A 26,934-nucleotide genomic window follows, 5' to 3' on the forward strand; every position below is an offset into this window, starting at 1 on the left:
CTGTAGGAATGCTGTTCATCTCACACATTAGAGGAAAAAAAAAGTTTAAATAAATCACACTACGTACTGATGACTCCTGCAAACTTGTGACACCTTGGTTAATTTGTTCTTGGCTTTGGGAACTAAATTAACCTCTTTGATACTCATTTAGACGTTAGAAACTGGGTTAATTCCACATAAAAGCATTCTCCTAATCCAGCCCCACAGTAAGTGTGCATGATTTTCTACAGAACTTTCATACACACCTGAGCTAGCACACACTATCTATGTATGAGGAGTCGGTCAATACTGCAGAGCTCGTATATATCCCTGCACTCCTTAAGCTTCTTGATGCTTAATTATTGAAGTGTTGTTGAAGAAGGAAGAGCTGAATGATGGAGGGGAGAGAAGTTTGGGAAGCTCAGTGAAGCAAAGGAGTGCCAGTTTTGGACAGATCGAGGATCTTACGCTGGGAAACTTGAAACGGGGGAGAGGAGGGATTTTGAGAATTATTTTGCTGAAGTTCTATTTATCTTTTCTTGCATGAAAATATAACAAGCTTCTTGTTCTGTCGCTTTTCAAAGATCCCTGCGCAGTGTTTTCAGAAAGCTTGTCAGTGTCAGATTCGGAATCGAGCGCCTTGAGACCATTACTGTATAATTTGTGAGCGAGCTGGTGTAGAGCACAAGAACATGAAGGGCTCGAGCAGAGTGAAGTGATTCTATTGGCTCTCTGGAGTAAACTGACCTTTAAGTAATCAGGCAAACAAACTGAGTCGCTGCAGTGGAGTCCTGCACTGCGAGCCACTCGATGGACTACTACTGACAAACTTCATTTACTCACGTCCTTCTCAGTAACCACGGTTCGCCTCTGTTCTCCTACCAAACCCGACAGAAACCCCCTCAGCTCTGATCAAAGGGAAACATGGGAAATGTAGTTCTCACACAGAGCTATGATGATAGCAGTCTCTTTTGAGAGGGGTTTTGAGACTACATTCCCACAGCTTGGATTTGGCTTTCATCTCTGGGGATGTGGAAGAGGAGGGTTTGCCACTCAGTAAAAACAACAGCTGCCGCTTAAAACAATAGCCCCGGCATCAAACAAAAAGCAGGAGTGAGCCAGTGAGTGAGTGAGGAGGGGTGAGTGTTAGGAAGACACTCAAATAAAACTCCCTGCCTAGAGATTAAAACTCATACTTTTCAAAAGTCCAGTGCCTCTAGCACGTTTCATGTTTCTTTTTTGTTCATTGTGTGTTTTTTAGGGACCATTCCACTAATCTTTTTCCCCCATTGTCACTTCAGAGATATTGAAGTGCCACCTGGTTTAAAAGGCAGAATTTGGTTGGCATAACAACTGCACACAATTTGGTTAGAATTAGGACTGTCAATCGATTCCAATATTTAATTGCAATTATTTTTTTTATCTATTCAAAATGTACTTTAAAGTGAGATTTGTCAAGTATTTAATACTCTTATCAACATGGGAGTGGGCAAATATGCTTGCTTTATGCAAATGTATGTATATATGTATTATTGGAAATCAATTAACAACACAAAACAATGACAAATACTGTCCAGAAACCCTCACAGGTACTGCATTTAGCATAAAACAATATGCTCAAATCATGACAAGGCAAACTCAGTGTGCTGACTTGACTATGACTTGCCCCAAACTGCATGTGATTATCATAAAGTGGGCATGTCTGTAAATGGGAGACTCGTGGGTACCCATAGAACCCATTTTCATTCACATATCTTGAATTCAGAGGTCAAGGGACCCCTTTGAAAATGGCAATGAAAGTTTTTCCTCGCCAACATTTTAAGTTTGGAGCGTTATTTAACCTCCTTCATGACAAGCTAGTATGATATGGTTGGTACCAGTGGATTCTTTAGGTTTTGTAGTTTGATATGGTGCCAGTATCTTCACTCTAGCTTCAAAACTGACCCTGCTACAACCTAAACATCACAAGTTGCATTAATGTGTTAAAGAAATTAGTGGCGTTAAAAATAATTTCCGTTTCTTTGACATCCCCGGTTAGAATCCATTCCACCTCTCTCTCACCTGTTAAATCTCTTTGTGCAACACTTGCCAGATCTGTCCTGCAACGCTAAAGACTAGCAGGAGGTCAAGAACCCATGCTGAGAGTCTCCAGGGTCTATCCTGTCTGACACCGGCTCTAACGACTGATCAGGCCTGTTTTACACTCCTAAGCTGGATCCCCTGCCAGCTCCGTGCCCTGTATAAACTGCATGGGTGGTGAGCAGCCAAGGCTCAGCCAAAAGAAGTGTGTGTGTGTGTGTGAGAGATGACTTACCAGGAGGTGGGGCGTCTGTCAGGTGAACTGGAGAGGGAGCGCCTCCGGTAGTGCGAGGAGGAGCTGCGGGAGTCGGATTGGGAGCGAGAACGGGAGCGGGATCCGCTGCTGGTCCAGCAGAAAGGCCTGCTGGGCGAGAGGAGGAGGGAGGACGGTGGGGAGACGGAGCCTCGTGAAGGGGAGCAGCTGGATGGCGGGGAACACGAGGGAGAGCAGGGGGGGCAGTCGAAGAGAAGGTCCAGAGGGGTTCCCTCCCACGGATAGAGGAAGCGACTCTCGCGGCCCTCGCCCAGCTCCAGCTCGTCCTGGAAGGGGAGGAAGCCTGGGTGCAGGTAGCTGGAGCCAGGCGGCCTCTCTCCCTCCTCGAGGGACTTCGGGGCTGCAGCCTTACTTGGTTTGCTGCCTGCTTCTCTCTCCTTGCCACCCTTTGTATAAAGGGCTTGTAAGGGGTGGCCAAAGTGCTTGTTGAGTTCTGCTCTGATTTCCTGGTCACACAGGAGCTTCCGGCTGATGGCAGAAGAGTGGAGTTGGTCCCAGTCAGTAGTGGCCTCTTGTGAGGAGATCTGTGTAAGGGTCTGCTTCCCTAACTCCTGGACCCGGGCTGCTTCTCCATTCACAACGTTTTGATGCTTAGCCAAAAGACCACATGAAGCTGATGATGGAGAACAAGAAGATGAAGATGATAATGAGGATGACGGCATGGCTGAGTCCTTACATTCGACATGCCTGTCCTCCACTTTGCCCGCAGTAGTAGGCGCGGGAGCAGCGGTGGCACCTGATGTGAGCGTCATTTCCGCCGCCGCTGTAGTCACGGTAACGGTGGCTGTGTTGCCGCCGTCCTTCTTAGCGCTAGCCGACGCTTGGCAATAGTCATGGTCACTGTAGCCGCGGGGCGCCGCCCGCTTATTGTTGCTAGTGCTGCGATGCTCCTCAAGGCCGCCCCCCGTGGTGACCGAGTAAGGTAGGGCGGTGGACGCTTTGCTCAGCTGGGCATAGAGCTCAGTCTGTTCGGGACCCTTCCTGGTGGGGCCCCCGCCTGAGGCGACTGGGGCCGGGGCCAGAGCGCCGGGGCCCGACTCGCTCAGCCTGGCTCTTTTGCATGCCAAGGCCGATGAGGAACATGAAGACAACTTGGTTTTGAGCGATGCTTTGAAAGGATTCTCTTGACTGGCTTTGTGTGGGGGCGTGGTAGGTGGTGTCAGACCTGCAGCGGGAGGGAAAGAGAGCAGTTGGTGGAGGGGGGCAGTAAAATAGAAATGAAATCAGGATGCAAACCTCCCCAAATATCCCCCTCTCCCTCCTCCCCTCGCTCACCTATAAACTCCCGGGTCAGTTTATGGACACAGATACACGCCTGATTAAAATATTCACTTTCACTTGGCCTAATCCTGATCTCTATTTTATTGCAATCTTGACAGATTAATGTAATGCTTGGTGTAACTTAATACGGTGGCGCTGTAACACGGATGACTTGCCATCCCCCTTCCTCTCTGACCTTGGAAAGATCCCTTTTCGTGAAAAAAGAAAACACAAAACCCCTGCAGAGGACGAACGTAATGTACCCCAATGAAAAAATAAAAATAAAGTAGATGTATCATATCTCTGCCTGCCTCACGTAAATGTCTGCACTGGACAGCGGCCAATTCATCTGAATAAAACCAAAGATCTTTTTTTATCGGTGTGAAAAAGTAATCGCCGACGTGACGCCGTGCAAGCGGCAGCATCTCCTACTTTCCTGTGAAACAATGTAGGGCTCTTAATGCACACGTTAGCATGCCTGGTGATGTTGCCATGGCGAGATGTCATGGAAGCCCTGGCGAATGGCTTGTCGTTCTTCTCAGATGGCATGTCCCTACTGCACCCCCTCCCAAGTTTCCCCAGCCTCTTGCAGATTTACAACCAGACAGATGGCAGTTATATGGGAAGTCCTGAGATGAGCCCACTTTATGGCATTGTTAATGCACTCACACAAACAGCCGCCGCCATTACTCTCTCTCTCTTTTCCTTTTCTCCCCTTTTTCCTCTCTTCCTGTCTGCCATCTTCCCTGGATCAATCTCTATTTCTCCCTTTTCTGTCTCTCAGCATCCTATCCTGTTTCTGCAGAACAAATGTGCCCACACACACACTCAGCACTAACAGTCTCTCACTGGAGTCAAACTCGGGCACTTTGAAACACCTACGCTCTTCTTTGCCTTTCTTATAATGCACATCCTTCTTCCTCTTGCTTGTGAATTGCAACAAATGACAGCTATTAGTATCAAATCCAGTGTTAGAGTATGCACGGGGAAAGACAGCTTGGCAAAGGGAGTGCGAGGAGCCTGATACATAAATATGCAAGTTTTTCTGAAACCACTTGCTGTGTTTGGAATGCCTTATCATCCGACTTATTATCTGGATGTGTCTGTAAGTAGGACTGCAAGCCCCCACTCCCCTCTCTCCTCCCCTCTTCCCTCAGCTCTGATAGTGATATAGACATATATATATGCCGACGAAGTGAGCTATGAAAAGGAGAAGGGAGAGAGAGGGAGCTACACAATGCCTGAGGAACTTCTGTTTCACCAATGAAGCGCCATCTGTCCAAAACAATGTGCGCGTGGGGTCATAAACTAGGAGCCATTAGCGACGGGGGCGAAATAAATCAGAATTAGATAAATATGTGCCTCTCAGTCAAACCTGCCAGTGATGGATGAGCCGCAGACGCAAACACCAATCATGTAGCCACCGGAGAGGAAAACGTTGCGGCGAGCGAACGGAGACGGAAAAGAAAGAGGAGGGTTTTATAATCTTTTTTTTTTTTTTTTCTCGTCCAGCTGTAAATTGCAAGGAGACCTCGGAGCGAATAACAGCTCCGTGCTTAAAGAGTTGATCCGGCGGTAAGCCATGCAAATAGCAACACACAGACCACCCCGGTGTCATGAGATACAGTAATTAAAGACAACGAGGCAGCGAGGGGTAAATCTATTAGCTTGGCAGAGATTAGGCTGCAACAGTCAGATCCCAGGGGGCCTGTTGTAGCCGTTACTGAGAGGTGTCAAGAAAACATGCAGCCAACGGTCCAAAAGTTGATTTTGTTTAGTGTTTTGGCTCAGGATTAAAGTTATCTATCTATGAAACAGTAACCACGACTACTACAACTCATCATAAAGGTATAAAATAAAAATGTTACTGGCAGCAATTCATGGAAAGTTACAACCGTGAGTCGTCGACCTGTCTTGAAGGTGCCGAGCGGAGCCGCCCACCTGGCTAACTTCCATGTGGCTATCAGTCACACCACCGTAATCTCTACTGTAGTGGAATGTTACTGTAAAATCTGCAAAGGACGTGTAACTCCGGACCTCAAAGCTCTCACCTCCGCTTACTGGGATCTATATCCATCTGTCTAATGCAGCACGAGACTCGAAAAGCTAATCCCTAAATCGGAAAAAGGGGCTCAGTAACCTGGAGCTCTCCGGACTAATGACTTCCCTGCTAATATTCAATCCGAAATTTGCTTAGGACGGTAAAGTCAGTTGAAGGGCTTTATTCGAGTGTGCTTGTAAAACAGATGCGGTGGAACAGAACGGACGGACGGACCCGGCCACGGGTCAATAAACTCACCCCCGTGCCGTAAAACAGGAAGAAATATTAACCGTGCTTGATTGCCCCAGAGCTTAAGCAACCTTTTTTGCTTCTTTAGGTCTCAATAGGCATCCCCCCTTTGACCCCGAAAGCTTATCTACACAAAAGGGTTAAACGGCACTTGGACCAAGGTCAGAGAGGGGCAGAGGGAGACCTCTTGGGATCTGATGTGCCACAATTTCCATCCCCCACAAAAGATAAGTAGAAGGTGCAGGGGGGCAGACATGAGGTATGTATGAGGACTATTTCCCCTGCTGGTAAATGAATACCCGAAGGGGCAACATCACACAGCGCGAGAGGCCAAAGGGCAGTCATTTTGTTTTTATTGACCTTAGTGATTAATCTGGAGGAGAAGGGGTGTAATTACTGACACCGCTCACACAGAGAGATACAGAGAAATACCCCAATAGTACAGCTTTCGCTGGCATTTGCTTAATTTCTGTCTTGTAATTACCTTTTGCCTATAGCTTTCCTCAGATGTAGTTAATTATAACTCAATAACACAAAAGGATGATGTCAATAATGATGCTGAGAAAAAAACCCTCACACTGACTCCATTTACAAAACAGCATCCTTTGCATACAAGATTTTAAAATTGACTCCTCAGTCAGCTGATCTAATTGCAGAATTGTCTGAGGGGAAGGGGTGGCCTCAGGACGGGACGGCACAGATCATACGGTGGAAACCGAATTACGCTGCAAAACCAATTAATACAATAACACTGCCATTTCTATTTCCCTATGATGTGTAGGCTAAGTAAGCTGTCAGTCAGAGAGCATTAGGATCTGATAGAGGAAGAGGAAAAGCATATTAACTCTGCGGGGAGGGGGGAGGTGGTGGAAGGTGGGAGGGGTTCGCTAATAAACCCTGAAGAGATTGGAAAGCCTAATCAATACTCAGGCACATAAAAATGTTCTCCTATGCATTCACCTTGAACTCTGAACTGGAATGGAACAATCAAGATGTTGGAGTTGGAGTTAACCCATTACTAGCTACAACCGGGAGGTGAGTTATTAATAATAACTACATGTGTTTTAAATAAATCAGAAAAGCCTGCTTACCTGGGGTTCCAGCAATCTCCACACTTAATGTGCGTTCAATGGTTTTGTTCTCAAACGGTGATCCCTTGTGGTCACTGGAAGACAAAAGGAAAAGTGCAACATTTTACTTCTCAGGTGAACTTTTAAAAAGCTTATGTGATCTAAGAAATGGAAATGAGTCACAAAAATGCCTCAACTTGGATTCTAGTCTTTTCTTTGGATTTGTCTTTGTTTGTTGTTTTTGCCTAGTATAACGTGGAAAAACTTCTCACACTTACTTTGGAGACTCTGGGGTCAAAGGAAGTGGCAAGGTGGTTGGTTTGGCTGCAGAACACAAAGGAGCATGGGTAATTATTGACCTAGGTATAACAACGCATGGCAGAAGAGAACAGGTCCACATTCTGCAATCTCAAATTGGCTCATTAAATGCAATTATTGCTACAGAAAACACCTGGTTAGAAAGTCTTTCTATTGTGAAAAGCATATCTTTTTTAGATTGACCCCGTTTTAACAATTTATAAGATAGACTGTCCACTCTGTGAGGCAGGATGAAGTGATGGGACGTTTTTTTTTTTTTTTTTTCATAGGTGTCTAGACACAGACATTACCCCGCTCGAGACAACAAACAGATCGAAATGGAATAAAGACATAAAGAGACGATGCCACAAACAAGACACATGACAGTGGGTGAGCCCCTCTCTGGACAAAAAAAAAAAAAAGTCATAATCGCATGCACCAATAGCAGAGGAGGGGGAAAAAAAGAAGGAAGAAAGGAGAGTCAAGGAAGCTTGTGCAGTTGCCCGAGGCTCTGGCCGACTTGTGCTCCAGCTAAGGGAACGTGGCTTTAGTAGCGCGACGCTAAAGAGCAGCACCCGGGCTCTGAGTCTAAAAATGTTCAGCACGCTCGGCTCAATCAGCCAGAGATGGTTCAAGGGTCGACTTTATGAATGCAAGACGTACAGTAGCAAGACAAGGCTCGCCCCTTTTCCCACCCCCTCCTTTTTTTTGAAATTTAAATTTAAAACAATGCCTCCGGGACTAACAAAAAGCATTGGCCAGCAGGCTGTTTGTTGTCATTGTTTATGCCCTCAGAATGACTGTTAGATTCGAATTAGAATAGGGGTTAGTTGTGAAGTCAAACTGGGAAGTGGTTAGAGCAGGAGAGGGAGAAGAGAGAGCAGAGATAAGCCCAGTGGGGGGGGGGGATGCAGTCATGATTACCTAACAACGGGAGGCCCTGGTCGTCGGGGTGCTCGCTGAGTGCCTGCCTGTGTGGGTGCCCTTGCCCTTGTGTGATGCGGGGAGGGGCGGGCTCTGCAAATCTAGTATCTGGGAAGAGTGGACCCTGCGAGAGCACCGCAGCGGCGCTGCTTGTGACATGGTCATCATCATCATCATCAACACCAGCATCATCATCGTCATGGTCAACATCCTCCCCATAGAGCCCCTGGCTTAGCCACCCGAGCTCTAGTCCAAAGCCCAGGTCTAGCCCCGAGTCTGGCTGGTTAACCCAGCTCTCTAGGTCAAAGGCCAGAGGTGACAACAGGGACCCCGAGTCAGGCTCTTTAAGCTGACTTACTCCCCGCTTTCTACAATCAGGGGTCCCTCCCAACTCTTCCTCCTCCACCTTTGAGGGAGCCTTCGCTGGGCTCTCAGACCTCTTACCTGCCGATTTGTTCTGAATGCTGGGGGTGATCTTAGGTGGGAGTAGGTGGGCTCGATACCGAGCAGGCCTCTGTTTGGAGGTGAGCAGCTGGCTAAGTAAGGGGTGCCCCGGCTTCTCGTCTCTTTTCCTAATAGTTACCGTGATGTGCCTATTTGGTGCGCGGCTGGCACCTTTACTGTTTCTACGGCCTTGCCTGCCAAAGCCCTCACTAGCCTGAGTGGCGCCCGCAGCCTCTCGGCAATGCTCACAGCTGTGACTCACCTCTCGGGGAGGGAGGGAATAAGAATGCATATACCTAATAAACCTAGCGGCGGCCAGGCGGCCCGCATCGCCTGGCGGCCTTCCTTCTTCACTGGGCGGCCCGTGCTCCAGTTTGGGGCGGGCATGGCCGCAGGTGGAGGTTCTGTGGCCGGCAGGGATAGAAGCACCCTCTGACTCCTCAACCGCGTCATCGTGAGTGCAACGCTGCCACTTCCCAGCCCCAACACCAGCCACACTACACTCGCCTGCAGCCCGGCTCTCACCTCGCTGGTGATGCTGCTGCGGCGGCTGCTGCTGCTGCTGCTGTTGCTGCTGCTGTTGCTGTTGCTGTTGCTGTTGCTGCTGTTGCTGCTGTTGCTGCTGTTGCTGCTGTTGTTGTTGTTGTTGAGATGGCACGGCTGACTTCTTCTTGGAGGCGTTGGAAGAAGAGGAGGAAGATGTGGAGGAGAGGGAGGAGAACGAGGAGGTGGACGACGAGGACGGCGAGGAGGAAGAGGAAGAGGCACCGAGACCCAGGCCACTCTTGTCTCTGCTACTGGCACCCCCCCAGGTGCCTTTGGCTTCACTGGCTTTGGTGTGGAGCAGGATGTCATCGGTGGCTGTTAGGTATTTCAGCAGCTCAGTGCAAGGCCGCCTCACCGGGCGGTTCTGTTGGCTGGAGCCCCCTCTTGCTTTGCCATTCCAGGGGCTCTCCGTCTGCACAACGAGAGAGAGAAAATGACTTAGTTTGCTTAAATAAAAAGGTTTACTCAGTGTTACAGTGCAGTTGATCCAGTTGTGAGAAATGCTCTTTATTTGGCACAAAAATAAAAGTAAAAAAGGAGCCAGAGAGAGGGACTCAGACAGCCTGAGCACAGTGGTTGCCCGACTGTCTGGGAGGCGATGTTGGGAGTGCGGTCCGCCCATCATCTTAATTGCGTGGCCCCTGCGAGCACCACCGCGCCACTCTGTACGCGCACCATGTCCTCCGGGAGTCCTCATTCGCTGTGCTCCAGAAACGGATGATTCAAAGGCACAGTATGAAAATAGACCATGTGAGGAAGGTTGACGCACTGCCTGTGCAAACACGGTACGCGGCGTAACACACAAATATGCGTCGGCTATGATCACATACAGATGTTTTATACATTCAGAGGATTTTGGAGAAGCATAAAACAAACAGACATGTTTCCCCAAACAAGAGCAAATGATCCAGTGCTTAAGCTTTGTATGACACTGAACATACAGTATGTCACGTTCTGACATGAAATGCAAACAGATTACTGAAATCACACACTTTATTTATTCATAAACCTATGATACTTACACTGACTAAAATTAATCTTAATCAACCCCACCCCTTCAGAAAAAAAAAAAAATCCTTTTTGAGAGCCGTCTAATGAGAACATCAAGTCTGATATTTTGATCTTGTCGTCTCAAGGCATCAATCTCTCCCGCAAGAGCGCCTGTCGCTGTTTTTTTCCCTTTTTTTCAACAGGCACCATACCAAGGCGGATAAGTGGTGGAGCTAATGAGACAACGGTGCCGATGCCTCGCCTGGAAAGCCCAACAGCAATCAGCCTGTTTTCATTACGAGATGGCCCCCTGGGATAGTAGACTAGAGCAGTAGTCTAACATCTTCTAAAGGCGGCCACCAAAACAAGAAAAGTGTGAGAGGGAGAGAGGAAGAAACCAGACGGAGCAAGAACAGAGTGAGGGAGATAAACAAACACTAACAACAAAAAAATGTGTGTACAGGAGTGAAAAAGCAGCAAGGCAGCGCGTGTATTTGTGTGTGTGTGTGTGTGTGTGTGTGTGTGTCCCTACCTTGACGACGGCAGGTGGTGGTCTGATCCGGTGGTTGATGCTGGCTGCATGGTTCTGTGCCTTGCCACCTGTGTATTGATTATAGCTGAGCTGGGAGTTTGCGGGTGCCAGAAGGAGCTTCTTCAGCTGCGAATGGACCCAAACAGAAACAAGAGAAAGTGGTGAAGGGAGGAGGAGGAGTGGGGGGGGGGATTGAGCGTGGGTTATGCAAATTTCCTTTCAATTAGACAGCCTTTGTAAATGTACAACCAGAGGAGACCAATGTTGCAGTTAGAAGAGATAAAATCACTGACATATTTAAAAGATTACAAGCACTTTACAGCATGTGACAGTTCCTTTTTGTCCTGTGCAGGTGTTTTTGTGTACACAAAGCCAGGCTGCTCTAATGTGATTGAATAAACACACTCGGGCATGTGGCTAAAGGTCATTTGGAAGGGACCGGCATGGAATAAAATGGACTATAACCGAACACAACATAACATTTTAGGTCGAAGCCCAGATGGTATGTGTAAAAATAAAGAGAGCAAAGGTAAGCTGACTTCATCGAGAGGCCAAAAAAGAGGACTCGGGCACGGGGGGGGGATTAGCTGAGAGCCCCACTGGGAGTAGACGAGATGAGATGGATTTCTTTTCCCCCCCTTACTTTCATTACGTGCCGGCTTGATTTCAGGGCCTGTGGCACTGTGTCAACCGTACTTGGCCCCACCGCAGTGTTCATATCTTTGAATTGGCGCCACAATAGCACTGTTATGTAATTAGCACTGAGCAGCGAAACACACTGATCCATTCCGTTCACTTCCCTCCTCACTGCATCTGCACGCTTCCACTACACATACTGTGAATACATCGTGGCAGAGCGTGCCAAAACACAAGTCTAACAGACAAATGGACACTTTTGGTTGCCCAGTCTTGTTGAAGAGTCTTGCAATGGACTGGCACAAAAGCATCAGGGTTGGAGGTCATATCTTATGAGTAGCGTATGTTTTGACCCCGTAGTGGTGGTGATGGGAGAATCTGGAGAAGGATAAGCTGGTTGGTCTTACCAGTGAAGGCTCCTCGGGCTCTGGGGTGCGCGGCGAGCCGTCGGGGGAGGAGGGACAGCTCCGGTCACTGGCATTGGTCACGTCCCCATCTGCCAGGGCCTCAAACGAAGGCAATCCGTCCTCATCCACCGGGATGCTGTCCAGGGTCTCTGTAAGCACTGCCAGCAAGTTGGCCTCATTTTCTTCATCTATCTTCTTGGGGGGGGAGGGAAAGGGGAGAAGGCGGAAGACAGAAAAATAGAGAGACAGGAAATATAGGACATTTTAGTCAGGAGAAGTTGCATCTCTTTTTTTTCTTCTACCAGGGAAGTAAAGGTGGTGGGTGGTTGCATGCAGGCTTTCATTGTTAACAGAGTGGGAAGATTTTTTTCTAATTTTTTTTTTTTTGCAGCAGAGCTGGCTCTATTTTGGCAGCCTTTTTAAAAACAAAATTCTCTCCCTGTGCAAGTGAGTCAAGCCTGTCACTCATATTTTAAGCATGCAGCTTACTGGACCAAAATAATATCTCCCCCAAGAAACCCATTACCAGGGCTGACAAGTAGCAAGTATCTCGGGAAGACAGGAATGGGTCGGGGTGCGTTTGCGGCATGGGCGGGGATGGTTTGTGGGGGTAAAGGAAAACAATGAGCGGAAGTTCTCTCTCTTCCCCTCGCCGAACTGAGAGACGATCTCGCTTGCCGACATTTATGTTTGCAAGCAATCCTCAGATAAGGCGAATTACCAGCCGCTAACGCTAAATAAATGCGATACATTTAAAATGTTGGGCCTGACAGCTGATGCTCGCAATGGGCGGGAAGTTGCCATCAACATTTCATGAAAAATAAATCTTGTTCTTGCCACTCAGCTCCCCTCTTTGATGTACCAGTGGAGTTGTGTGCTTGCTGCAGCTGGCTGTTTAATGGTAGAGATTAGAACTGGGTGTGAGAGAAATAAAGAGACAGAGAGATGAATATATGGAGATGGATAGCGAGAGTGAGGGAGACGCGAGCTGCCAACTATCGACATCGGAGGCTCGTCGGGGATAATAACTATGCATGTATGTAGAGGGAAATAGAGAGAATAGATATTAAGAGTGAGAGGAACGCAGCTTGTGTTTGTGTGCACGGCTGTGCCTTTGCACAGTGACAAGTGACAACAGGAACTGTAAGTTCCAGGGCCATAAAAGCCCGGGGGACTTTAAGACAGCGGAAAGATAAACAGCGTCGTCACCTCGGGATGTTCTGTGGCCAGCCCAACAAGAACAAATCCCTTTTATGCACATGGCAGGATTATCATCGCTCGGCGACGGCGTGTGGCCATCATTATGCCAAAGGGGGCCGCCAACCTCTCAGATACCAGCGCTGTACCTCAGAAGACAAAATTTCCCCCACCCACTTGCTCCTGTCTACCCCACTGGTTTTACATAATTACACACCCACCCACCACGGATGCCACTTTTGGAGCAGGTTTGGATTTACCAATGAGATAGCGGCCATTTCAATGCTCCCCCCTCCCTTCCAATTTTCATTTATAGATGACACAGATATCGTTCAGTTAGCTAGGTAACAGTGAGGAAAACTGATGTTCATTGAGTAGATTTTCTCCTAACAACATGAGCACTCAGTCATTATTAAAAAATGATAAAGGGGACATATTTCACAGAGATAACGCGACATAGACTGGGGGCCATGTCGCATTGGCAAGCAAATGCCTCGCAGGAAATTGCTCTGTATGAGGTGGCATGCTGTTTAATTACTTGCGAGGAGCTTCAAATCCACTGTGCTGGAACCCTACGCTACCGAAATGCTCCCCATTTTCCAGCATCCCAAGTTATTACCTGAGCGCTAAGCGGGTAGGTATTAACCGCTGATAAAGCCGGAGCCTTTTCTTAGCCCAAACATACATCCTCGCGTGAGGAATTGAAAGTAGGATCATTTTAGATTATCACAAATGAGTCTTTAATGAGCCAGCCATCTGTTTAGGCCCAACCTCACCAACTATCCAAGCAAACGCTGTATTCGGATGGGGCTTTAGTCACCTCTGTAGAGCCAGTTCAAACCCAAACATGCTGTAGAAAATTGCAGTCTGTCTGTGCCACAGTGTGACACTAGTTACATTAAAAGTTCTGTGCAAGCTTCATTATGTCATGGCTTGGAAAGGATTGGGGAATTTCTGAGGCTCAAATGTAGCGATTTAAAAAAAAAACTCCACCGATTGGCAAGCTCCCACAGGCACACTGTATCCCCGAAGATAACCCAGAAGGGACTCTCATATTCTGAAAGAGACACTTGTAAAACCCTGAGTCGTGACGATCATGCTGCAGCCGCTGCTGCGGCTCTAGTGGAGGCACTCGCAGGCCAAGTGGGGATTTGAGAAACTGGGGTAAAGAGCAAAACCTCGGTGATCGTTTCTACCCTGGAGAGAGCATGATCTAATACCCCTGTCCAGGAGGGCGAGCTTAAGGACCGCACCTTGCAGAGTTCCTGCACCAAAGCCAATCTACTACCAATGACTCACTTCTTGCCCCTTGTATATATTCTAAACAAAATCTCCGTGTGGGTGGACTTCAGGAGCTATGGCACCCAAAGGGGGCGCCGCCGGGATAACCTGGCAACCTGCTGACGGCCGTGTCCACTTATATTGATTACTCCAGCAGCTGCTGAGAGGGAAAGAGGGCAGGAAGAACAAAGAGAGGAGAGAAAAATTGCCTCGTTGGGAGCACTTTCTCGCCCATCCCGCTTAATGGACCTCACCGAATTAAAGAGATCTTAACAATCCTGGGCTAATTGTGGGATCACAATATATTAACCCCACTCCAATCCTAAAGGGTGCCATTTTGTGGCTGTTTTATTCCAAATGCTTCAATTAGCCATAAAACATGCTGGCAAGTGCTGGCAGAGCTCCTCTCACCCCCTCCTCCGCCCCATACGTCGGAGAAAAGAAAGCCAACTCCAGTTGTTCATTATTAGGTGAGGCCCTTTTGTTATCAGGCAGGCTGTCTTTGAGGTTGTCCTTGCCTTTAACTCTTTTATTGAGTTCCACGGCGCAGCATTGTGTTCCAGGAGATACTATTCACACAGCTGATAACGGAAGGTGAAGGTGCTGTTTTAAACAAACACCCACTTCTGAACACCGGGGCGAATAGCCAAATTATATCGGCTAATTGCTTCTTGAGGATTCCGGAGCTCCTGAGCAAATTTGGAGGGGATCAAATTTTAACGAGCTTTTCGGGGCAATGCATCATTTACATGTTAAAAGGAACCAAATGTGTTGTGAAAAAGTGCCAGGCCCGATCGCTGAATAACGACAAGATGGAGTTTCGACAGACTAAACAGCCCCACCGTTATCTCCGAATGAGAGGCAGAACATGTGACAGACACTCTGGATGTGGGGAGATAAAATATCTCCCATTAAATGGGTCATCTGGTATTTAAAGTACTGTTTATTCTCACTGTCTCACTCTTTCCTTCTCTCTTTCTGCAGATGGAGGAATCGCATCCAGTTAGTTCAGACGGAGAACATTCTTAATAAATTGGCCCCCTAAATTGCGTGGCGGGGTTAAATCTGCGCCTTGACAATTTAATTGCGTTGCTTCATCTCAATCTTTTATTTTTTTCCCCCCTCTGCTCTCTGCTCTGTCACATTTCAAAAAACATTCCCTTGGATGAGGTTAAGCGACTAGCCAGACCTTCTAATCATGGCACAATCAGAAATTGCGGGGGGTATATGTGCGTGCAGCGAGTGAGGAGGGGGAGCTGGGGGTGGCGGTATCACATCTCGTCGCCACAATCTCGACTCTGCCAAGAAAAGCAGCCTTGGATTTGATAAACAAATAATGTCATTCTGTGTTATTACCCCCAGCCCCCAGATTTCAGAGGAAATAAATCAACGTCAGCCTCGCCGTTAAGGCGTTAGTCAGGCCTGACACGTCGGCCGGTCACACAGGCACAACATATGGCAGCGGAGGAGGAGGCAGGGAGAGGGAGGCAAGGGAGGGTGAGGTACAGCGCGATCGCGCGGCAGAGAGACAAATCATGGCAGCCGCCAGAGACGTCTGGTCATTTAGCATGAGCTTACTGAGATGGAGAGAGGGTGATTATGGCCTATACGGAGCGACGAAGCCATACATAACACTGTTAAGTCCCTGTGTCTGTGTGTGAGGCGGCGGCGAAACAGTCTGACGATGTTCCAAATCATAAAACTAAATGTTAAACCTCCATCGTGGTCAGGGCTCTAGAAGCCAACTGACGGCTCCTGTCGTTTTCCATCCGACTACAGAATCAATAGAGCATCTTGTATCCTGAATTTTCCAAGCAAATGATGGACTAGATATCAAGGGTCTACACCCCTCTGTCTCTCCTCTATTGTCACCACTCCGGGTCCAGTATATATCCTGGCTTATCATGATAGTTTGTGCTGTAAAGTGCTAAATCTGGTACCCTCTAAATGCAGACAAGATTGTCCAGTCCAAGCACCAGGCGGCTGATTTTAGCATTCTCCATCCTACTTAGCTATAACACCACAACCGGTCTTGTGATAATCCCTTCGCCCCCTGGCAGGCATTCACTATTTTGTGCCTCTGCTTAAACAGAAATGGCAGCCCCTCAGAATGAAGAAGAAGTGCCGTTGCAGAAGCCGACTGTTTACATGCCAGATGTCTGTCTGAGTTTAGACGGCTACGTGAGTTATATACATCAGCGAGGAAAACGGTTCGACCCATCAATGAGGACCAGGATATGTGTGTGTGCGGAGATGATGCATCTCCTGGGAACCATTTGAGACTGTTAGAGCACTATCAGATGAGCTGATGGGGGGGGGGGGGGAAAGAGAGAGGGGAAAGGGAAAGTGAGAAGAGGAGATATCTGTGTGAGAGCGAGCCAAAGAGAACTGTTGTTACACATCCTGACACAGGCCAGATCCGATTGAGACGCCTACCCAAGGGATGTTAGCGGCGCTGTTCTTTCTAGTTCTCTGTGGAAAAAAGAAATCCTTTGACCGGTATCCCTGCTGCTGCTGCTGCTAAAACTAACCACCTGAACTCTGTGACACAAACTGCTGAGATCAGCTGTCACATGGCTGCAGACACACCGGGGCCCTTACTGTCTAACTTTGGGTCAAAAATCATTCTGTATCTTTTCACACACCTGGACAGACGATGTAAACCAACCAATGAAACACCATCCTTACATCTCCACCCTAACACAGAGTATTCATATAAACTCACATTCTCACACAGCTACCGGCAGTATAACATGGGCAGGGGAGGGGGGGGGTTCGGTGTGTCCTGGTGGAGCCTCCCCGTCTACAGTCCTGCCCCAAGCTGCTGTTGTTTTCCTTCCACAGCCGTCCAACAGATGGTCCAAGCAACCGTTTGCTAACACCACAGAATCACACACCACCACCACGATGATTGGACACTCACTCTTTTGTTTTGGCAGCGACTTCCCAATCGGCTTGGCATGAGGAAACACTGATTGCTGTGATTGCTCTGACTTGCTTTGACGATCGCAGCAGGAGGAGGAAAAAAAACAACAGAGATTTGGAGGCTGGAATAAGGAATATTCAGCTAGATGCGGAGATGGGATGAAGAATGGTGCTTCCCTCTGCTTTTTTTTTTTTTTTTCGCCTAATGGAATGCAAATAGCTATTTGCTTAAGTCGGCAGCCCTGAATGTGCACCACTAAGCAAGGGGGCCTTTGAACATACTGTTACACTGTTGATAATGTGCTGGAGGAACACAGGGAGGGGGGGGAGGAAGAGTGAGTGCAGAGAGACACAGAAAAAAAAAAGGAGACTGTTTCCAATGTCCATCTTGCTAAATGGACGCTGCCACATTTCCTGGCTGGGATGCAAGTCTGCCATCAGCAGTCAAGCATAGCTGTCCATAAAACAATTACACACACGCAGAAGGCTGGTCACTTTGGTTTTGACATTTACATAGATTTGCGAGGGGGAGCAGAATGGACCAGAACTTCTTGTTCTTTTTCTTTTCGCACCGAGGACTCAATGTTATCATCCACTGCTGACACCACATTTACACACACACACACCTGCACACAAATGCAGCTCCTGACCTTTCAGGCCCTGCCAAGCCCATCGAGGGTTTGTGGCGTTTCATTTGTCACAGTAATGTCTTCCTCGGAAAGGTGCCAGCGCGAGGAGAGGCCGGGGTACGGCGGACAAGATATAGCGGTCTACGCCCGGCGTTTCAAACAAAAAGGTGTGTTTCTGTGTCATTGTCCTGTATTCTACATCTTTGCGCGCATGTGTTTGCGCATACGGCGGGGGACGCAATATCACAAATTTATGGTAATTGAAATGGCAGAATCTTTTGGGGAGAAATGCAGTCAATTTGATTCTGCGGCAAAAAAAGGTCACCCTATTCAATTTGCACTCAATGCCATGCGCGGCGCGACAGGGAAACACCTGAAAGCAAACGATCTTATCAAGGCCTCGCAGGCTTCGCCACTTACCCGCCGCATAAAAGCTATTTGCTGATTACTAAATAAACGCATTATCTTTTACCTTGACTTCTGTGAGTGCCTTTTCGCTCCTGGATCCAGGTAGGAGGCTGCCGCTGCAGTGTGTATGTACGCCTCTTATCCGCGAGTGACTTTGTGAGCATGTTATCAGAGCAGGGTTTTTTTTTCTTGCGCACTTTCAAGTGCCCATATGTGTATGGGCTGCACGTGTAGTAGATGTGGTCAAACACGGAGGACTTCACAAGCTTTTGCATGTTGTGTGCGAGTGGTACCGACGCGGGGATGCGCCTATCTTTACATGTAAAGAAAACACATCAAAGAAATTGTGCACTTGAGTCAATACAATCCCAACTCATCGAGGTGAGGCAGGGATACTATGAGAAAGGATGAGGGGGGCATGAAAGCTCTCTGGGTCTTTCTTTGTAGCATCAACATCGAATGTTGAGCTGTATTTCATCTTAATCTAGGATCTATTCTCTGTGGAATACTGATCATGCTGCCGTTAGTTTGGATAGGCTCTCGCCTTTCACTCTCAGCTTACATTTAGCCGAGCACCTGCACACGCTACTCGACTGTGAAACGTCTGCCAAACGCAGAATGATCAATGGTCACTGACCACTTGATGACAAGCGTCAAGCACTCGAAATCCCTTTCCCCAATCTGCCCATCAAGTTATTATACAACACAGCCCACAGCCATATGAGTCGAGGTTTCGGCTGGCCACAGTAGAGCCTGAAAATGGTTTTCTGGAAAGAGCTGATTAACAAGCAGACAATTTTAGAGCTGTTGACTCGCTGAGGTCAACAGCACTATGATGGCGGATAAATGCAGCGGTTTCTATCCCGGATACACCACTTCACAATCTCACAATGCACATATTTCACAATTCACCTGATATAAAACTTGCTATAGCTGTGCTTGTGCCAAATAATCATGTTTATGTGCATAGCAAGTACTTAATAACCTTGCGAGTATTAAGTACTTGCAAGAGTTGATTAGGACCCCAACCTGTGTCCATATCTATCTATGACATTGCCATTTCCTTGAGACGGATTTGTTTTACAAAAAGGAGGAGTGGGAATCGCCAGAGGCTCCACGATACGATATCATCACGATACTTAAGTCAAAATACAATCTTATTGTGATTTTAAACATTTTGCAATAAGATATATTGCGATAGATTGCGATTTATTACCTTTTTTCAACTGCAAATTATGTTTTACCTAATAAGATACAGTTTTCATTCACATATCTTGAGGTGAGAGGTCAAGGGACCTCTCTGAATGTTTGGTACCAATGGATTCCTTAGGTTTTCTAGTTTTATCTGGATACCAGTATGTTTATTCTAGCTTTAAAACTGAGCCTGCGACAATGTCTGAAAGACAGAATAGCGACCAGGATTGTTAAGAGGTTAATAGTTTTTATAATTATAAAAGGTCGTTACTTGACGTCTGTGTATCGATACAATATTGCCACGCAAAACATCACGATACTACGCTGTATCGATTTTTTTCCCCCACCCCTACAAAAAGTGGAGTGGAAGGAACGTGTTGTATCTGCGGTGGCCAAATGTCTGTAAAAGCTTCTGCTTTCACTTTAGACTCGGGAGCTACTGATTGGCCAGCAAGTGAGTCACCCAAGCATCCAGTCACTCATGCATCAGCAGAGCCTAGGAGAGCCTCTTGAACTATTCGAGGCCTGTGCAGACTTAAATGCTTCAGGGGGGAAATAAGCTGGAGCTATAAGCATGCAGTGCACATCATAAAGCTTAGTTAGAACGCATGGACGACAAAGCTCTTAAAAATAGAGTCTCAACCAGAGAAAACTAGTCCTTCACTTGTACAAATTGAAGTGCCAAAGATGGGTTAAAAAAAACCCTCACTTACTTAAATGTTTTTTTCCCAGACAATATAATCCAAGAGAAGCATCACGACTCACATTTTTTTTTTAATTAATTGTTAAAGACAACATTTGTCCTCTAAATTATTGTTCAGAATCAACAAAGTTCTCCAGAAGCTGTGACACAAACACACAGAAATTGACAGAATATGGCAAACCACCAGAGCAGAAGGGCTCGCCAAGGCTACTGCTGGGCATGCTGGCACAGAACACACACACACACACACACACCTGGGATCGATTGGCCTTTCCTGGAGAGGGGAAGCAGCCTATCGCCCAAGACTGATAGCGCTTCACCATGAATCGCGGCGCTCGCTGATTGAAGGCCTCTCTCCATCCTCCTCCCTCTCTCTCTCTCTCTCTCTGTCGAGGTTTCCCTTTTTGGTCTGTTATTCACACTGTTTTCTGTCTTTCCTCCCCGTCACTCTTTGATCAATTAATTTCATCTCTATGCAAACACCATCTTGCGCTTCCTCCGTCTCTTTTTGTTGCACAAAGGAGAAAAGTATAAAAGGCATTCTAGGAATCCACTGTTTGTACCTTCCTCCCACTCCAAAGTGTACACTATTAAATAATACAAGGAAGGTCGGTCTTATCGCGTGGCATTGTTGCAACATGTTGCCGCGTGCGTGCGTGTGTGTGTGAGAGAGTATTGGGGGGTGGTGGGGGTGTGTGGGGTGGATTATTGGCTTAGTGTTTTGGCCAGGTTTAAGTGAAACAGCTCTGAAAGGCTCTTAGTGGAGATTACCCCAGGTACTAAAAATAGTCATTCCCACCCAACACACACATGAGCACGCACGAAACGGAAAGCGATGACAGTGTTGTGTCTAGCCAGAAAGAGGCCACTATCTGATCTTTGTATATGGTGTCTCAATTACACAAAAGACACACACACATGCACACGGACACATCGGTGGCTCCAGTGTGATGAGAGAGATGGGTATCCACTGGGGGGGCATGGGGATCAGCTGGGGCAGGAACACCAAACCATGCCTCAATCAGCAGCAGCGGCCCGCTGGGAACGTGGGCTGAGTGTGTGTGTGTGTGTGTGTGAGAGAGAGAGAGAGACAGGGAGCCAAGCAGCCACCACCACACCAAAGGATGTTCCCTTGCTCTTTTTGAAAACACTCCCTGAGGGGACCTTTTTTTTTTTTGCCATATCCATCCCCCCGCCCTGCTCACTATCCCTCCCTTCCAGCCTCTCTCTCCAGAAGCGATTGTTGGAGGCCAGAATATATTTGTTTAGCCACTGCAGCTTCAACTTCCCATCAGCCAGGAACAAATGCTTTGCCTTGGGAGCAGAGAAGACAGAGAGAGAGAGAGGGAGAGAGAGAGCCCACAGTGTTGAGAGCTCTTGTTGTGGAGTGGATCTGACAGACGCTCCAAGATGACACAGGCTTGGACAGCCCAAGTCTGCATCTCTCTACTATACGTCTGCGCCCGCTTGTCTGCGCTCCCTCTCATTTGTGTATCTTGAAACGGCATAGCCGCGGGTCTGAAAAGCGCCGGTTTTGCCTTCAGTTTCGACAGTGACGGAGGATTTTCTCCCATCAGACAGTGCAAACAATGTATCGGCGAGGTAAAAAACTGAAGGAGACGAGAAAAAGTATGGTGTATTCTAATAAGACTCACTTGAGAAAAATCATATTATACAGTGGAATATGATAATTCATACACCCTTTTGCTGGAGCGGTGAACTGGTGCGGGTGGTGTACTCTCAAATGTCAGCATAAATTTGCAAAATAAACGCAACCGGCATTCAGCCGGGAGTAGGAACAGGGACAATAAGGGTCTCTGCTGTCTGTGTGTGTGTGTGTTTATGTGTGTGTGTGTGTGGGCGTGACAATTCCTCTCTAGAGGGTCTATGACTTTGTCCTGTTTCAGCTCACAGGAGCGCCCAATCGCCAACAAGTGTGCGAGCTAATCAATGCTCACACGTGTTCGCGGGGAAGGAGGAAAACATTTCATCACAGCGAGTTTTCATCAAAGCCTGCCAAAGATGACCCAATCAATCTAATCTGCCTTTACTTAAAAATAAGCGCCCGAGCATCTGTTCAAAATCGCTCAAACAAGCAAGACAAAGCGGCATAATGCCCCGCAAAGTCACAAACCGCGTCCTGTTGGGAGCAATATAAAGAGTTTGAGCGGCCCACATATGTGCGCTCACGTGCATCGCAATATCTGAGTAATGCTTTAAGCCTTGGCATCTTATTTTACTACCTGCAAAGCCCACAACCTTTTACTTCCAATCCATGAGCTTTGATTTGGGCTGGCACGAGTCCAGGCTTTAACGGGTCTCTACATTTGTCTCTTTCACTACCCATCTGTCCCCATGTCTGTCTGCGTGTCTGTCATGTCATCTGTTGGCCTTTTCTATGCCTCCCTTTTGTTTCGCTTTTTCTCTATCTGCCCTTGTCCCTTTTTGTCCCACCTGTCCATCTATCATGAGTGCATCTCACAACAGGACAGGTACAGCTGCGATCAAATGTCGGAACTCAGCGCCAGTTTTCTTGCATAATCACATGGTGATGTGGCCATGACGCATCGCCAGTGCGACCGCCACAATCGGAATCCAACTAAGTTAAAACCAACGATATGCGTTTCCATCATTCAAGCGGCTGAAGCTGGACATGAAATCTGAGTGCGGTTAAAAAGACTCTGGGTCACGCTTCTATGCCATTATCTTTGGCAGTACATCGGGAACTTATTGGAGTAACCACCCCTTAACAACTGTCGCCCGAAATAGACTGTGGACTTTCACGGTCGGTCCGTTTTGAAGAGGTGTCAAACACACTGTGCCAGGAGCGATAGCTGTTATGTGTGTGTGTGTGTGTGTGTGTGTGTGTGTTACGAGAGGTGGGGGTGTATCATTCTCCACATTTCGTGTCAGGGACAGTTGGGACAGTGGCAGGGAATGGAGCAAAAGGCCAGCCAGGGGACAGCTTGTGATCTCGGACAGTATGTTGCTTACGGAACACAGGTAGAAACATGGGCTAAGTGGGCTAACATGGGCAAAGTCCACGCCAAAGGGAGAAACACTGCTCCTGAACTGCCTCGCTTGAAGTCCTGCCTTTTCTTCTGTAACGTGGTGATGTCACCAAGTAACACATTTGCATAATAGTTTGGCACGCCCTCAAACAAAGCTAGTTAGAGCGGAGCTGGAGCAGAGTCCAAAAGGTTTGGTTCGCTTGACAAATCACAACAGAGTGGACCAGCTGACCAATCACAGCAGCCTGGGCTTTTTGGGGGGGCCGAGCAGGAGGTCAAACAGAGCGTTTCAGACAGAGGGTGTAAAGAGGTGCTGCAGCACAGCCGGTATGAGAAATGTTAAGCGTTTTTTTGAACATTAAAGCATGTAAACATGTTCTAGTAGAAACCTAAAATACAAGTATACACATGAAAATAAGCACAATAGGTCCTCTTTAAATGTTCCCCTTAAATTACCAAGTAAAACTTTGTCTGATGTGACGACTACGCTTCCGATCCCAACTGTACTGTATAACCAAGTCGGTTTACTCATTTGCTACCGTCTGTCACATGGAGCTGCAACCTGAATAAAAAGCCCCAGTCCAAGAAAAACAGTAGGTGTTTGTGTTCCTTTCTGAGCTGCAAATCATTTCAACAGTTGACTTACTTGAACTAATGAAAGGCAGTTCAAACTTCCAGGGAGCATGTTGTTTGATGGGGGGCTTTTAAAATGGGAGGGGGGCCTCAGCGTGACAGCTGCACCCAGCTGTTACACATGGGCCGCCTTGATCTTCTGCTACCTGCGTTTTTCTTACAACACACACCCATGCTGATTTGTTAAGCGGAAGTGTATGCACGAGAGGATGCAAGAAAACAAAGAATACACTTTAAATCTGGCCAGTTATTAACATGTTCTCTAATCTCAAACTTTTGATTGGATGCTTCTCTGCCCTGTGTAGAGGCCAATCAGGGGGGGGCAGGCGCAGGAAGTACAGCTGCAGCCCCAGCTTTCTGATCCTTGCCGAGCGGCAAACTTTCCCCTGTCAGATTAAGTAGGATTAGCCGGGTCCTGCCGTATGATGAACTGAGCACTTCATATGGTGACTTGAAACTTTCCAAAGATGGAGAAAAAAAAAAAAATCCCTGGTCAGGGAAATGTATTACTTGCTTGGAGTTTTTTACTGCTTGATTAGAAGCCTTTCCATATCCTCAGCATAATAAATACAATAGCTGCTGGCTCGCTCAGAGTGTTGAAAGCATCACCCGCTCACTGCGATGTACAGTATTCAAGTGGATGCAAAACACGTGTACATGTGCATGTGCCCGATGCACACTGGAAGTCAGACGCAGCTACTTGCTCAGAGCTAGCTCCCTCATCATGGTCCTCGGTGGGTGCTAAGTTCCATTGTGTTTTAAAAATCACACACACAGAAGCACATGCATACACTCTCATTGGTATTTTTATCCATCCCCAGAGCCACTCAGTGGCTGTAAGCCATATCACTCTCAGACGACAGAGGAGCCACGGTCACACCAGCTAGTACTTAAGGCGCCCCTTTCCGTGTATGTGTGTGTGTGTGTGTGTGTGTGTTGGGGTGGTCCACAGTGGTAGAATGTGTGGTGATATAAAGAGACTCTGAAAAGGGTGGCAGTGCTAGGGAGGAGGTCAAACGTGGAAAGAATTTAGCCTGTTATCAACTGTTGCCTGCAAGACCACTGAGGAAGCACACAAACACACACACAAAACACAAAACAGAGACCCTGAAAACGTGACTACATGACACACACACAGCCTTCTCAGACAGGGTTTTTCCTCCCGAGGCGAGGCTAAAGCATCCAATCTCAGTCTTTCTTGTCTATCTCTGGCACTGATAAAGGCTTATAATGAACTGGGGACTGGAACTCAGTCCCAAGACCGATGGCTTTATGGCCCTGGCCAGATCATCGCCCTCTGTGGACTTCGTTTGTCACCGGGTGAGGACAGAATGAGAGATGGAAAGAGAGGGGATAGGAGGAGAGAGAGAGAGAAGACAGAGAGAGAGGGGGCGGGGGGGAAGCAAAGGTTAAACTTTTACACTCCAACCTTTGAGAAGCGTTTTGCAACACAGCCGCCGTGTCCGGAGTTTACTACCGGCGCGGTCTCTCAGATGTGTGCCGCGTTACTGACTCCGGGCTGAAATAAACGCTCAAAAGTTTTGATAAGGGTCGCGGCCGGGATGCAAACAAGGGGACAAAGGTCCTCCTGGGGCTTATCGTTCTTCGCGTTATCTCCACTTTTGTACTTCGGAGCAATGTAAAAGCATGTTTGTAAACTGGTAGCAGTTGTACATTTTGTTTGGCTCGCATTCAAGAATGCGATAGGGGCATGCTATCATTCCAGCTCACTCCTGACCCCTCGGGAGCGCATAATAATGAAATCACTGTGGATGCAAAGATTGTTCCATATAGCACCACAATGCTTAGAAGCTTTACTTACCTCAAAAAGATTGGACGCATCGTTGCCATACTGGGTGGAAATAATCTCCGATTGGTCGCTGTACCATTTGAGGCCGCCCAGGAAGCTGTCTGCATCTAAGTCACTGACATCCAGCTCTGAGAGGTCCAGTTCAGGGAGATCTGGGCAGAGGGGCTGGTCTTCGCCAACCAAGGCAGCACACTGAAGGGGAAAAAAAAGGAAACAACAAGGATAGTCAAGACAAAAAAAAACTAAAAAATCACATCTCTTTTATATGCAAATCAGAGGATGGATTCGTTGTGCCAAGTTTGAAGACAATGGGGGAATCTGAGTCTGGACAGGAGTCAAAAGTCTTCTAAGAACCTGTCTTCTGAGTCCTGAACAAAGGAAATCCATACAACTGTATAACATACAAAGCCAAAGCTTCTCATCTCAATAACAAATTTAGGTTTAAACTCCCCACTTTTCCTTACTTTTACTCTATTGATTAATATCAGAACAGTTCTGCAGGTCAGCTCTTTTTTGCAACATGCAAACCTGCACCCTGTTTCCGCTCTGCTTCTATCCGACCTGCAGCAGAGCACCGTGCCCTCCCACCACCACAACCACCTCCACCAACACCAACACTCCCCCGGCACTGCCATAGGCGCTGGCCTCCAAGCCACTAAACGCTGCCTGTTGACATTTTGTTATTCACCAGCCACTTTTGTGTAATCGAGCCAACGCGTACTGTATGTAGCAGCTGTCCCTGCCTAATCATCAGCTGCAAGTGAGGGGGCTCTGGACTGGAAATCAATAGGGCTTTGGCGATTGGTGAAAAGGTGTTTAAGCGGAGGGGGAGAAGGGGTGGCAACAGGTTTACGAGCTGATTTTGCATTTCAAATGACATATTTATCATATCCTTCAAAAGATTCTAGCCTATTCATCATTATGGATAGTCATTTCAGTGGGAGATCTATAGTCAAGACGTGTTTACACTCTGTGACAGTCCACATGCAAATCCAAACCCTAACAAAACAACTGGCTGCTGTCTTAACAGGACACACTCTCTCTAATTTTGTTGACAACACGTCAGCCCGTGTATGAACGCCACAGGATGGATAGAAGATAGAGATATCCTCGGGCAAAGCCTGGAGGTATTTGGCCCAAAGACAGACTGACTGAGGAGGGATGAGACTCAGGTTCGGCTCAGGGCAAAAAAAGCTGCTGGAAGATGGAAGGATGCTGTGCCAAGTATAGTGGAAAAACCGCCCAGACACCGGTGTCACAGTTCATCCTGTGAATGACTTAAGACTGTGATGAGACAAATCCGTTATGTTGCCAGATGATCCAGGCTGACATGGCACAGGATGGGGAAAAAGAAGAAGAGGAAAAACGGTATGTGAGGATGTTTCAGAGTTTGGACGTCCTATATGCTGCACAAT

The 26,934-nt window shown here is 47.4% G+C and overlaps 1 protein-coding gene across 11 annotated transcripts in view; it reads right to left on the reverse strand.

The window, feature by feature from the left end:
• ppargc1a (peroxisome proliferator-activated receptor gamma, coactivator 1 alpha) overlaps nt 1-26,934 on the reverse strand; it is a 299,017-nt gene that overhangs the window by 10,336 nt on the left and 261,747 nt on the right. For 4 of the 11 annotated variants that reach the window (XM_037758142.1, XM_037758137.1, XM_037758141.1 and 1 more), the window contains exons 2-8: nt 25,532-25,711; nt 11,729-11,923; nt 10,686-10,811; nt 8,174-9,575; nt 7,231-7,276; nt 6,974-7,047; nt 2,294-3,497 (exon numbers count right to left, since the gene is read on the reverse strand). In XM_037758142.1, the coding sequence (XP_037614070.1) occupies nt 2,294-3,497; nt 6,974-7,047; nt 7,231-7,276; nt 8,174-9,575; nt 10,686-10,811; nt 11,729-11,923; nt 25,532-25,711 (3,227 nt within the window). The remainder of the gene's footprint in view (nt 1-2,293; nt 3,498-6,973; nt 7,048-7,230; nt 7,277-8,173; nt 9,576-10,685; nt 10,812-11,728; nt 11,924-25,531; nt 25,712-26,934) is intronic. The other 7 variants (XM_037758138.1, XM_037758140.1, XM_037758146.1 and 4 more) reach the window with 4 other exon arrangements.

Source organism: Sebastes umbrosus, chromosome 22 (genome assembly GCF_015220745.1).
Source record: "Sebastes umbrosus isolate fSebUmb1 chromosome 22, fSebUmb1.pri, whole genome shotgun sequence".
NCBI lineage: Eukaryota > Metazoa > Chordata > Actinopteri > Perciformes > Sebastidae > Sebastes > Sebastes umbrosus.